This window comes from Rhinopithecus bieti, unplaced genomic scaffold (genome assembly GCF_001698545.2).
Source record: "Rhinopithecus bieti isolate Rb0 unplaced genomic scaffold, ASM169854v2 scaffold_18921, whole genome shotgun sequence".
NCBI classification, from domain to species: domain Eukaryota; kingdom Metazoa; phylum Chordata; class Mammalia; order Primates; family Cercopithecidae; genus Rhinopithecus; species Rhinopithecus bieti.
Window position 1 is genome coordinate 155,297 of NW_016810178.1, and position 13,598 is coordinate 168,894.

At 34.7% G+C, this 13,598-nt stretch overlaps 1 protein-coding gene across 1 annotated transcript in view; it reads left to right on the plus strand.

Moving 5' to 3' along the window:
* The window catches only part of CSMD3 (CUB and Sushi multiple domains 3), a gene marked incomplete at its 5' end in the record, with an annotated part of 336,142 nt that overhangs the window by 149,461 nt on the left and 173,083 nt on the right, over positions 1–13,598 (plus strand). The window contains 3 exon segments of the mRNA XM_017891519.1: positions 2,239–2,363; positions 9,438–9,534; positions 12,645–12,749. Coding sequence (XP_017747008.1) covers positions 2,239–2,363; positions 9,438–9,534; positions 12,645–12,749 — 327 coding nt within the window.

The following is a 13,598-nucleotide window of genomic DNA, read 5'->3' on the forward strand; positions in this document are numbered from 1 at the left end:
AAAGGTTGTGGCAGTGGGGATGGTGGGGATGGAGAGGAAGAGCATTTATAAAGTATTTTTTTTTTTTAATTGGCAGGATCAACACTTCATCAATTACTTTTTTTTTTGTTCTATTTTTTGGGTGAATATTTTAAATTTCTTCTTCTGTCTATTGCATGCCATTCTCAAATCATGTAAAACTGCTGGTTTTCTATTTAAATGGGCTAAATTAATTTTGACTAATTTAAACATAATTTGTATATAACCCATTAACAGAGATTTGTAAGAAAACACAACTAAGTGGGTTTCTTTTTTTCTTTTTTCTTTTTTTTTTTTTTTGAGACGGAGTCTCTCTCTGTCGCCTAGGTTGGAGTGCAGTGACTGGATCGCAGCTCACTGCAAACTCCGCCTCCCGGGTGCACACCATTCTCCTGCCTCAGCCTCCCGAGTAGCTGGGACTACAGGGGCCCGCCATCTTGCCCGGCTAGTTTTTTGCATTTTTTAGTAGAGACGGGGTTTCACCGTGTAGGCCAGGATGGTCTTGATCTGCTGACCTGGTGATCCACCCGTCTCGGCCTCCCAAAGTGCTGGGATTACAGGCTTGAGCCACCGCGCCCGGCCGAGAGTTTCTTTAAAAATATATTGTCACACTATTTTAAAAGTTTGCAACAGTTTTTTTTCTTTTTTTTTTTTTTTTTTTTTTTTTTTTTTTTTTTTTTTTTTTTTTTGAGTAATTGCCCCGGTGTTTGCATTTGTCTTTGGAAGTGGCACAAATCTGTAATTCACTTAAAAAAATTATTACAAAAGATATGTTCCTTATATCTCATCATTTATAACCATATTAGGACAAATTCCCCAGGAACACAGTACCATTGGAACCTAAAATAATAGTTGTAGCAAAAGGAAATATGATTTATTGAGTTCTAACTGTGTTTCAAGCAGTGTTCTACTTTCTTATGTACATTCTAGTTTCTTTGTATTTTTCACAAAAGCCTTTTAGAAACAATAGCATTACCATTCCACAGGTAAGATATCTGTGTTTCATAGAGTTTAAAGAACAGGTCAAAGTCACACAGAATTTAAGAGTTATGAGTTAGGTCATGACCAAAATCAAGGTGATTCTATTAATGGCATGAGAATTTTGCTTTTGGCCTAGTACCTTCTAAAAATGATTGAAGTCTTTATTGACTTCTGAGTAAGTCTGCATACATATTCTTTCTTGTAGTAGTTAGAATGGCAATAACTGAACTGGGACCACTTCAAGTATCTTCAGTTCCACCTAAGGACATGGACTCTGGCTCCAACTGCCAGGATTCAAATCTCAGCTTCATCTTTTTTCTTTTTTTTTTTTTTTTGAGATGGAGTCTTACTTTGTCTCCCAGACTGGAGTGCAGTGGTGCAATCTCAGCTCACTGCAACCTCTGGCTCCTGGGTTCAAGTGATTCTCCTGCTTCAGCCTCCCGAGTAGCTGGGACTACAGGCGCCCACCACCACGTCTGGCTAATTTTTTGTATTTTTAGTAGAGATGGGGTTACACTCTATTGGCCAGGCTGGTCTTGAACTCCTGAGCTTGTGAACCTCCCACCTCAGCCTCCCAAAGTGGTAGGATTACAGGCGTGAGCCACTGCACCTGGCCAGCTTCATCTCTTAATATGTGATCTTGGGCAAGACAATCTCTTAATGACTCCATTTGATTACCTCAGCTGTTGAATGTGGAGAATACTTATTTATATCTCATTAGTTGTTGGGAGGCTTAAATGAGTTAAAATATGTAAAGTACTTAGAAGGGTGCCTAGCATATAGTAGGCTCTATATAAATGTTATGATCATAATTGTTATCATCATCCTCATTACTTTTCAGTGGATGCTGTTACTCCTCAAAGAATGCAGGAAGGAGAAAGTACCAAATAATTTTTTTAAAAAATTCAAGACAATATTTATCTGGAAATGAACTATTTTTAAGGCAAATTTAGTCAATGCATGTTTTAGTAATATAATGCAAATAATATGCTGTTATTGAGTTAATTGTATGATTTTTAGATATGCCATTCAAAGGTCATCCATTAATGCTGTCTAATTATTTTTTAACATTTTCATGGTATACAAAAACTTAATTTTCATTGCTTTTATGAGTTTTGAAAAACAGTATGATTTGATTTGCAAGTCTAGTATCTGTCTAAGATGTTATCTCTGACCTTTACTCTTTTTTAATCCTTTGCATTAGAATTAACTCCCTCTCTTGGACTGCTTTATTTTTAGTGCCCTGTGGTGGATTTTTAACTAAGCGCAAAGGGACTATTTTGTCACCTGGATACCCTGAGCCCTATGACAACAATCTGAATTGTGTGTGGAAGATCACAGTGCCAGAGGGAGCTGGCATTCAAGTAAGAATATTTAAGTTTTTATTCTTTTCATTATATGTTTGTAGTTAATCTTTTCAGAGATGACAGAATGAACATTATTTCTAAAAGTTTAGCAAGTGGTTTTGACTGACATGGTTGAAATGAATAGAAAGATATTTGTTATTAATGTTTTCCACATAGAATTAACAGAAAGCCAATTCAAGATGGCATAAGCAATACAAAAATATGTATTACCCCCATATAACACGGAATCTTGAGGTAAGCAGATTTAAACATTATTTCAGGGGTTCAGTTGTGTCTTTCCTCACGCAGGTTATTTCCATCGCTCTGTTCTGCCATGCTTAGCCTGTTGGTTTTAGTTCTCAGACACCTTCTCCTGAGGTCTTGAGGTGGCTGCAAAAGCTCTAGGCATAACAGCCCTACATAGCAATGGCCAGCAGCTAAAACAGAATGGCCCTATGTTATGTACCATTTCAGTGGTTAAGAAAACTTTTCAGGAAACCTGCCAGCAGACTTTCCCTCCTGTTTTATTGACCAAGATTGTAATCATATCCATTCCTGACCTATACAATGGGCAACAACCAAAGATTTACTATGATTTGGCTCAAATAAAACAGTGTTACATATCAGGAGTAAGCAATAAGTGCAGCCTCCTATGATGCACACATCTCTCACTTAATTGAACTAAACCAGGTCTCTGTTAGCAAGGAAGGAGGATGCTCTTTAAAAACAGGTAATCAACAGTAACTGTCCTGTTAGTTGAATTATGCCTATTTTGGGGGCTGCTATTTGGTCAGTTATTCTGTTTTACATAAAGATATATCTTTTTCTGGATGAATTGGTAATATTTTACTGCAGAATCAGTATATATATTCTATGAAAGGCAATTATGCTTCATAAATATTACATTATCTAGCCTTCACAGATATAACTTTATTACTTCTCTAATTGATTTGTAGAGTTTTTGTTTAGAAACTTGAGACATATGTGAATTGTGGAAAAATTAGCCAAGACACAATGCATTTATAATGAAATTATATTGAAGCATATTTTTTAGTAAAAAATAATCAGCTTCATGGATTTATAATTGTTCAGATGTTTTAAAAATTACTTGACAGGCATTGGGAGTAAAATATGCCAGCAAACCAATGACAAAACCTAAAGCATGTACATTTTCAGAGTTTTAAGGGCATCCAAAGATTATAGATGCATATTTACATTCTGGCTAGTTTACAGACAATTTGTAAAATTTGAAGATAACTAATCAACCCTATCTTATTATAGTAGAATAGTAAGGATTTTGGGATTGCCCATGTTCCAGCTTATGTAGAGGATCTGAAATGATATGATATCTTTAGAACCTTCATAGAAATTTTACCACATCATCTAGTTGTAATCTTCTGAAGGTTATTCCAGAGCATCTATATATTAACATTAGCTTACTTATTTCTATCTTATCTTACAATTATGAAAATCCTGGCATTTTTTTATTTAGTTTTCATCTTCTCTTTTTGATCCACTGCAATGTGGCTTCAGCACCCAATACTCTAATAAAGCCAATCTCATAGTGAAGATCTAAATGTGATTAAATCCATTGTGTGGTTCATCTTTCTTGCTCTGTCTTGTTGTTCCTCCCCTGATTCCTAATAGACTATTTTTGTCTCCTTAGATCCTAGGAGACCAATATTTTCTTGGATTTTGTTTTGTTTTCTCTTCTACATCTGTAGCTCCTACTTCTGTTATCTCCTACCTGGTCTTCTCTTCCAACTCAATCTATTGTTCAAATATTAGTGTTTATGAGATTCTGTGGCCTTTGTTCATTTCACCTTATTCTCTCTGGGACCTTGTCTAATTCCATGGCTTCAGCTACTTTCATGTGCTAGAAGTGTCCGGACCTAATCCATAATGGAAAATCAGAAAACATATTTTTGAATGAGGGGCTGAATAAATGATGACATCCAGACCTAAATATCTAACCCAGACCTCTCACTTAAGCTGCAGAACATATATCCAACTGCCTACTGGACATTTTCAACTAAACTTCTTGATGGCTTGTCAAATTCAACCTGTCTAAAACTGACTTCATAGAATCTTCTCAAAACTATAGAACTTTCTCAGTGTTCTCTTTCTCAGAACAACTTCCTCATCCATTAAGTTACACAAGCCAGAAATGTTAATTCTTCTCTGACTCTTAACTCCGTACAATGAAATTTGTCAGGTCTGTCTTTCATAAATCTCTTAAACAAGTCTATTTCCCTCCATCCACACTTTTACTACCCAAGATCAGGTAGCGTCATCCTTGTCTCGGGTTCTTATTCTCCTCCAGTCTATCTCCTGTACATCTAGTAGAGTAACCATCTGAAAGTAAAAATCTAATACTATCATTTTTTTATATATAATACCTCAGTTGTCTCCAATCTCCTTAAATCCTTCGACACTATTGATTATGCCATTGTGCTCTGTCCTTATTTTGTAACTATTCTATCTGCACTATTTCAGCTCCTTATAAAAACCTAGCTTTCTTTTGCCTTTGGACCCTTTGTGCATGTTGTTCTTTCTGCCAACACTCTCTATGATCTCCTTTTATTTTGTTTATTCTTACTTGACATTTCTGTCTCAACTTAAATACATTTTCTGTGGAAGACCTTCCATGAACTTGAGACAAGGTTAAGTTCTGCTGTATGTTCTCACAGTTCCCTGGAATTTATTTATCATAACACCCATCACATTTTAATGTTACTACTAATTATCTGTAAGCTCATGAGGACAGTGCCAAGTCCATTCTGTCAGCTAGTACAGTTCTTGGAAGTATATACTGCACACTGCCTGGCAGTATATTCTCAGTACATATTTTTAGAACGAATCAATGAATACTTGCACAAGTGGAGTTTTGACTATTTTAGAGTTAGCAGGCATAAGGAACTACTAAGATGTCTGCAGAAAAACTATGTTATATATCACTTATCCTAGGCAAACACTATTCAAAACTGGACACATATGAATAACACTAAAATCTTCCACTGAGGAAGAACTTTGTTTCTTGACTGTACTTTAGAAAACAAAATTTGAGTTTAGCAGAGCGTTTAGCAAACATAGTGTGTGTAAAAATTTTGGGTTTTAATTGTAAACACGCTAAAAACAGCTATCAAGGACTTCTTTCTAATTGACCACTTATATGGATGCTAGTTTTAGACATATCACTGAGTTATAGAAACTCGTAACACATACACACACACACACATATATAATATATGACTTATATTTGAATATTCATTAAATTTACCTAAGAGCTACCTGGCTACTGCACTAGGTTTAAAGCAATGTTTAATATTTTTCTCTGTTGGGCCAAATATGTGTGTGAATAAAGAATTATATGAATATTCAATAAATCATATATGAGATAAAGTGGGATTATCATTGTTGAAAAGAGGGGAGAAGAAGAAACATTTGGAATGCTGAAAAATTACAATAATATAGAATAATTGAACATTCTTTGAGAATTACCTCAACAAACAGATTAATTTGTTAAATTAATATTATATGAGAATTTCCCACTCTTTGTGGCAAAGAGTAGATTCATTTGTTTGTTTGTTTATATTAGCAGGATCTGTTGGAGAATTTCAATGGGGCTGCATTCAAAATTAACAGTGATAGTTATCAGGAAAAGGGAAATATGTAATTAACCATGGGGGAAAATATGTTGGTTACATTATTGTATCAGTTTACGGATGATTATCATGATTTTATGTAATCTGAAGTAAAATGGAATTTGAACAGTTATAATGATAGATGCCTAATTTTAATGATTGGAAATTCATTACCTCATAAAGGTATTCCATTGCCATGATGGACAACTATATCTAATGCAGAGTTACTCTGAACAGTGAGTCAATAATTACCTCTTTTACAGTGTTTAGTAGGGCCGGGTGCAGTGGCTCACCCCTGTAATCCCAGCACTTTAGGAGGCCGAGGTGGGCCGATCACGAGGTCTGGAGAACAAGACCATCCTGGCTAACATAGTGAAGCCCCGTCTCTACTAAAAATACAAAAAAATTAGCCGGGCGTGGTGGTGGGCGCCGGTAGTCCCAGCTACTCGGGAGGCTGAGGCAGGAGAATGGCGTGAACCCGGGAGGCGGAGCTTGCTGTGAGCGGAGATGGCACCACTGCACTCCAGCCTGGGAGACAGAGCGAGACTCTTGTCTCAAAAAAAGAAAAAAAAAAATCTCTAGTTGGCTTTCACGTGTCTTCTGTCATAACGAGTACTCAATCATTTATTTGAGTCCTTTAACAGATCTCATAGCATTGTCTGCCAGTTCTTCTGGCCAAATTCTTCTTCTACACTCTATATTTTTATTATGCCAAACTACATTCACAATGTACCTCAAATCCCAGTGGCAAATTATATTATAGCTCTCTGGCTGCTGTAACAAATTACCATGAGTTTTATCATTATAAACAACAGATTTTATTTTATTTTTTTCCTCATAGCAGTGGAGGCCAGAAGTCCAAAATCAGCTTTACTGCACTGAAATTGAGATCCTGGCAGAACCTCTCCTACCTTGTCCCTGACCACTTCAGGGTCTCAAGAATGAGAGAATCTCTTCCCTATTCTTTTCTAGCTTCTAGTGGCTGCTGGAATTCCTTGGATTCTGGCCACATCACTCCAATTTCTGCCTCTGTGGTCACATTGTCTTCTCTTCTTTGAGTGTCGAGTCTCCCTCTGACTCTTTTCCCCTCTCTCAAGATTCCTAAATTAAGCTCATCTGAAAGACCCTTTTCCATATACGGTAATATTTAGAGGTTCCAGAGATCAGAACCTGGTGTCCTCAGAAGGCATTATTCAGCTATATACACTAGACATACGTATCCAGAAGTAAACTGACTTTCTTTCTCCCACCTAGGTAATAGATTTTCCTGGCGATGTCTACATTTTTGCTCTTGTTACCCCACTACTCTCAATAATTCAGAAAAGAAAATAATTTTTTCTCAAATTTTTCCTTTCACTTCCTCCCCTATTCGAATCACACAAAATTTAATAACTTTCTCTACAGCAACACATGTAACATCTGGGTTCCCATTTTTACTACACTTGCCTCCAATACACTTCAGTCTCTCATTGTTTTTTACTGCAATACATATTGAAATATTACTGAAATAGATATTGAAATTGTCTTTTCACTTTTACTTTCTTCACCCAATGCAGTGCTGTACCTAGAGCACAGTCCTAATCATGTTCTTCCTCCGAGACTTCTGAAACCTTCATTGGAAAACTGAAGGTATCACTATGTCTTGAAGCGCATAGTTGTTATGCTAGTGTTTAGATTTTTGTTGAGTTTCTCCCCTGATCTTCCTCTTAGCTAAGATTTATTGAGTCATTACTACATGCTGGGCACCTTATACGAATTAACTAATTGAATTTTTATAATGAATCTATGTATTAGATACCCTTATGACAATAATCTATTTAAATAATCTGAAGTACAGAAAGATGAACAACTTTCCTTTAGTGGCATGCCAATGAGGAGAAGGAGCCAGGAAGTTGCAAACCTAGGCTCTTTGATTCTAAGTTCTCTTGTATTTAGCTACTAAGCTCTACTCTTTTGAACTTTTTATTATTTCTCTAACTTTGCATGTGTATTTCTTCTTATGTAAATACCCTCCCCTGTGACTAAATAAGATTACTCATGGTCCACTAAATCTAGCTCATGATTTGATTCCTTTTACATTGTTAGACACTCAATAATTTCCTTCAGCTCAATATCTTCAGCTTAGCCGAAATGTCAACTCCTGCATGAATCTTCACATTTTTTAAAAAGCTGAATGCAATATTTTCTTCCCCTGAATTGAAGGAAAGAAAATTTTAGACATGAAGAGGGAATTTATAATTGCTTAAGGAGGTAGCAGTTATATTACAATTACACAGCTTTACTTCTAGTCTTCTTCCTGTCTTAGAACATTGCCACTGGGCCTGATGCCAATCATACAGGCAGGGTATCTATTGCCATGTGGCACTCACCCCTGGAAACAGGCACCAGTATTCACTTGTATGGAAGAATAATGATGGGCTCTTTTGCAGATAATAAATTTTATTGAGTGAAATTGTTGTAATTATTTAGTGAATGAGTACAGTGCCTACGTTTTTAAGAGATTTTTAGCTTAAAAAACTTTTAATAAAGCTATTCCTTTCCTTCCTCTAAAACTATAAAAAAAAATAAAAAAAACTATATAAAATTAATAAAGGAATAGCAAAATAGTATCCACAGTTGTGAGGGTAGGGTCCGTGGCGTTCTTGCAAAAACTTCAAAAACAAAAAAAAAAAAAAAAAAAAACGCTTGTGCCAAGTGATTTGAAATAAGTAACACATGCTCTTTCTTTAATAAATTTAATAGACAGGAGAGAATTAAATCTCCCCAGCTATTTCCCTTCTCAACTTAAGCACCTTCAACTGTGAATTAGTGCTTATAACTCATTCATTAAAATAAAATTTTAAACATGCATTGACATTAATTACAAAATGTCATTTTTTCTCATCCATACGACTTGTTAAAAATATGCATTTTAAAAATTTTAAATAAAGGAAGAGAAGACATTGAGCAAAGTTTATGCAAGGAAAGGATAATTTAAAAGTATCCAGAAATAAACTTGGTTTTAAAAAGGTTTATTATAAGCTCCTGTAGACTTGTACCACAAATCTGGTTTTTCCTAATAGCTACAAGAAAGCTAGGAAACTCAAATCAATGACATATACATAAAAATTAACCAATTGTTTTGAAAATGATTTGAGATTCCAGGCACTGATTCATAAGATTAGCTCAAAGCTTTTGAAAAGAGCCTGTTCTGAGATAGTGACAGACATTACTCTGGTTATACCCACAGTGAACATTGGTAGGTGCTTCAAAGGCCTGTCTGTATAAAAATCAGCTTGTGTAAGCCAGTACAATAATGGAAAAAAATCAGTTCTGTTAAAAACTTTCTATGAAGGGCCACAGTTATGTGGTCCAGGATTTGAACTCTCTTTTCCAAGAGATTGTTGGACTATAGTTATGTGTATCTGGTTAGAAATGTCTATTCTTACCTGTAATTATTATTTCACAGGTACAAGTTGTTAGCTTTGCTACAGAACATAATTGGGATTCTCTGGACTTTTATGATGGGGGAGACAACAATGCTCCAAGACTTGGAAGCTATTCAGGTAAATAAGAGAGCTGAGCTTAATTAAAATACAGGTATAATTAAGAATATAAACAAAATTAAAGCGCTACCTACAACTCTTACTTGGTGGTTTTAATTTGCTTTTTACAAACTATACACAAAGGTACAAGGACTGAAGTTTAAAAGATTTAAAGATGATACCAATATTGATATTTAAAACCTTATTATATTCTTAATTCTTTATATATTTGTCTAATTATTTATTGATGGTTTTATATTACTGATAATATTTTCAGCTGAGTTGGGGTTCAAGAATAGTATGCATGCTCTTTTCCTTAAAAGGATGAGCAATAATAATTAAAAATTAGACTGTGCTTTGAATTGTGTGCTATGAAGTCATGAAAATAACCAGGTGAATGCTACAAGGTACTGTTAGGTGAGAATAAAGATAATACAGAATTATTTCTATGAAATAAATAAAATTATATAAAATTAGTGTATACATGTGTAACAAGACCAGAAATAAACAAAATAATAGTGTTATTTTTTATGTAAGATGTGGACTTGTTTTTACAACCTGTTAAATTTATTAAGGTTGTTATTTTTTGAGATGTAGTCTTGCTCTGTCTCCCAGGCTGGAGTGCAGTGGTGAGATCTCAGCTCACCGCAACCCCCGACTCCTGGGTCTGAGCGGTTCTCCTGTCTCAGCCTCCAGAGTAGCTGGGATTACAGATGTGCATCACCACACCGAGCTAAGTTTTATATTTTTTGGGAGAGACGGGGGTTTCACTATGTTGGCCAGGCTGGTCTTGAACTTCTGACTTCAGGTGACCCACCTGCCTTGGCGAGCAGGTGATCACACCTGCTGAGTTTACAGGTGTGAGCCACAAAACCCAGCCAGATTTATTGAGGTTTAAAAGGTAATTTATGCAATACTTCAAAAGCTTTTGCATATAGAAGTTGAAATAAAAAGTTTTACTTTGTTAATTTTTTACTATTATACTTTTAAACTCTAGAAATATAAACATAGCTAACTGATTAGCTTATTCAATTCAGATACGCTGAAATAAATTTGAATGACTTTAAGCTTTTAAGAGATTTTTAAATGTAGTAGCGGAACCCATTATTTATCATCACCAATGAGGAAAAGAAAGAAATATCTGGAGCAGGAGTGATTTGATTTAGGCATGAGCAATATAGATTTAGATAGAAGTCTTAGAAAAATCCCACACAAGTTTAGTATACTTTTATTTTTAATAGGTTAGGTAATACTTTATTAGTATCATTATTAATTTTTTTGTGTGCATTTTTAGAGACAGGGTCTGGCTCTATTGCCCAGGCTGGAGTGCAGTGGTGCAATCACAGCTCACTGCAGCCTTGAATTCTTGGGCTCAAGTGATCTATCTGCTTCAACTTCCTGAGTTGCTGGGACTACAGTCACATGCCACAACCTCAATTAATTTTTATTTTATTTTGTTTTTTTTAGAGCTGGGGTCTTGCTATGTTGCCCAGGCTGATTTCCAACTTGTGGTCTCAAGACATCCTCCTGTCTTACAGCCTCCTGATTAGCTGGGATTGTGATCCCATGATTATTACATAAGCCACCACACCCATCTGTAATACTTTAAAAATCATAATGTAACGATAATATAAGTGATAAATAACACCTGTTGATCACTAAGTGCTAGCTCTGTGTGGCATTTGCCATGCATTTCCTTATTTGATCTTTCTAACAAATCTGTAGGTAATTGAGGCTTAGAGAGATTAAGTTGCCTGAGGTTGTACAATTAATGTTAGAATGAGATTGGGACCCAGCTGGTGTGACTCTAGAACTAGAACTTTTAATCAGTAAGATCCTCTGAGAGAGTCAAGGCAGGTGAAATGATCTTTTAAGTTTCTGTTTATTCCTGTCTTCGGTGGTTGCCGTTATCACACTAGGGTCAGGAAAAAAGCAAGTGTGTGCTCTGTAGTAAATCTTTTGTGTTCTTTCATAGAAGACATCAGGGGTGAGGTCCACAAAGTTGTGCAAAGCAAATGTAAAGAAACCAGTTGCTTATAAATAAATATTTTTAATGATCTCAACTCATATGCTTGTTGAACTTTGTCTTAAAATGTAGAATTAACGGTTACTTATTTTCATGCTTGCCATTTGAAACTGCTAGAGTTGGAGTCAAAAATCTTAAACTATTTGCTCAATAGCAAACTCAAGAAATAATTGTTTCAAGCAGATACTTTATATTTTCAAACTCAATAACTTAATAAAATAAATTTGATCTCCTTCAGAAGTCCAGAAAAATATCGTTATAATGCATTTGCTGAAAGACAAGAGTAACAGTAGTTCATAATTGGAATTTTTTTGAAAACTGACTACCAGCTTTGCTGTCAGAGTTTAAGAAACATTAAAGACACTTGACCTGGTATAGAATAATCTATCTATCTAGCTGTCTAACTTTAATTCATTATGAAAAGCAAATCAATGACTATATTATCTGACTCATACAAAGTTGTTACTATACTATAAAAATCACGTGCAAAGTTCAAAATTAAGTTTATTATTTATTCCTTTTTAGTTTGCAAACTGTTTTATTCATATTTTGTGTTTCTTTTTAATTAGTTCACAAATCTGGTAACATACAGGCAGTTAAAACTGGTTATCATTTTGAAAGTCAGAAACCTCTGGTATAGCACAGTCTTCAAAAAACATTGGAAAGCAGAGAGAATACACAGTAATAACCTCTTTGAAAGCAATCATTGCAAACTTTCATGTTTCTAACAAGATTAACTATACATATATGTGTATTTATTGTTTATTATCAGCTCATGCACAGAATACTGAAATCCACATGAAATTCAACGTTTATTTTCGGTGAACATGTCAAACGTATAGCTTTAACTTTCACCAGCTCTTTTTGCTCCTACCTATTTTTAGGAAGCAATCTAAAGCCATCTCAAGTGGTCTGTCTTCTTGGAAATAGGAACAGTATATTGAAAGAGGATTGTGAAAAAATATTTCTACTTTTTAAAAAAAAAAAAACAGCTTGATTAATGCATATTTTTAGTGGTAATCTATTGACTGATTAGTAAACTTACTTAATTTTATTATAGTACTTATTAATGGCCATTGACTTGCTTTCTCATATATCATTTCAGGAACAACAATACCCCATCTTTTGAATAGTACGTCTAATAATCTATATCTAAATTTTCAATCAGACATCAGTGTTTCTGCTGCAGGATTTCATCTTGAATACACAGGTAAAATAATATCATGTGCCATTCAAAAGGTTAAGAACAAGTTTATATTAATTAAAAAATATTTTGTGAGTATGTATATATTATAGCAACTTTCTCAAATAAAACATTGTCTTATTAAAATTTTGAAGTATTACTTCAATTCAATTACAAAATTATATGGATAAAGTTTTAATGACTTCACAAGAGTTTACAAGTTTTTTTTGTTATTGAGTGAGAATAATTAATGTGAAATCTACCTTTTCAACAAATGTTTAAGTGTGCAATATTGTATTAACTGTAGGTCCAATACTATGCAACAGATCTCTAGAACTTACTCATCTTGCATAACTGAAACTTTATACCCATTGAACCACAGCTCTTCATTTCCCCCTTTCCCTATCCCCTGACAACCACCATTCTACTCCACTTCTTTGGGTTTGACTATTTTAGATTTGCCATGGAAGTGGAATCATGAAGTATTTATCCTCCTGTGATTGGTTTCTTTTACTGTGTAATGTCCTCCAGGTTCATCACCTCCTGGTCTGTATATCTGTTTTTATCCAGTACTACACTGTTTTGGTAACTCTATCTTTGTAATATATAATCAAGAAGTGGGACCCCAGCACTTTTGTTCTTCTTGCTCCAGAATTCTTTGGCTGTTCAAGATCTTGTGTGGTTCTACATGCATCTTAGTACTTTATTTGTGGAAAAACATGTCACAGATTTTGATAAGCATCAAATTGAATCTGTAGGTTGTTTTGTGTAGTATGGACATTTTAACATTATTAAATATTCTAATCCCTAAAAATGGGATGTATTTCTATTTATTTGTGTGTCTTCTGTAATTTTCTCATCGCCATTTTGTAGCTT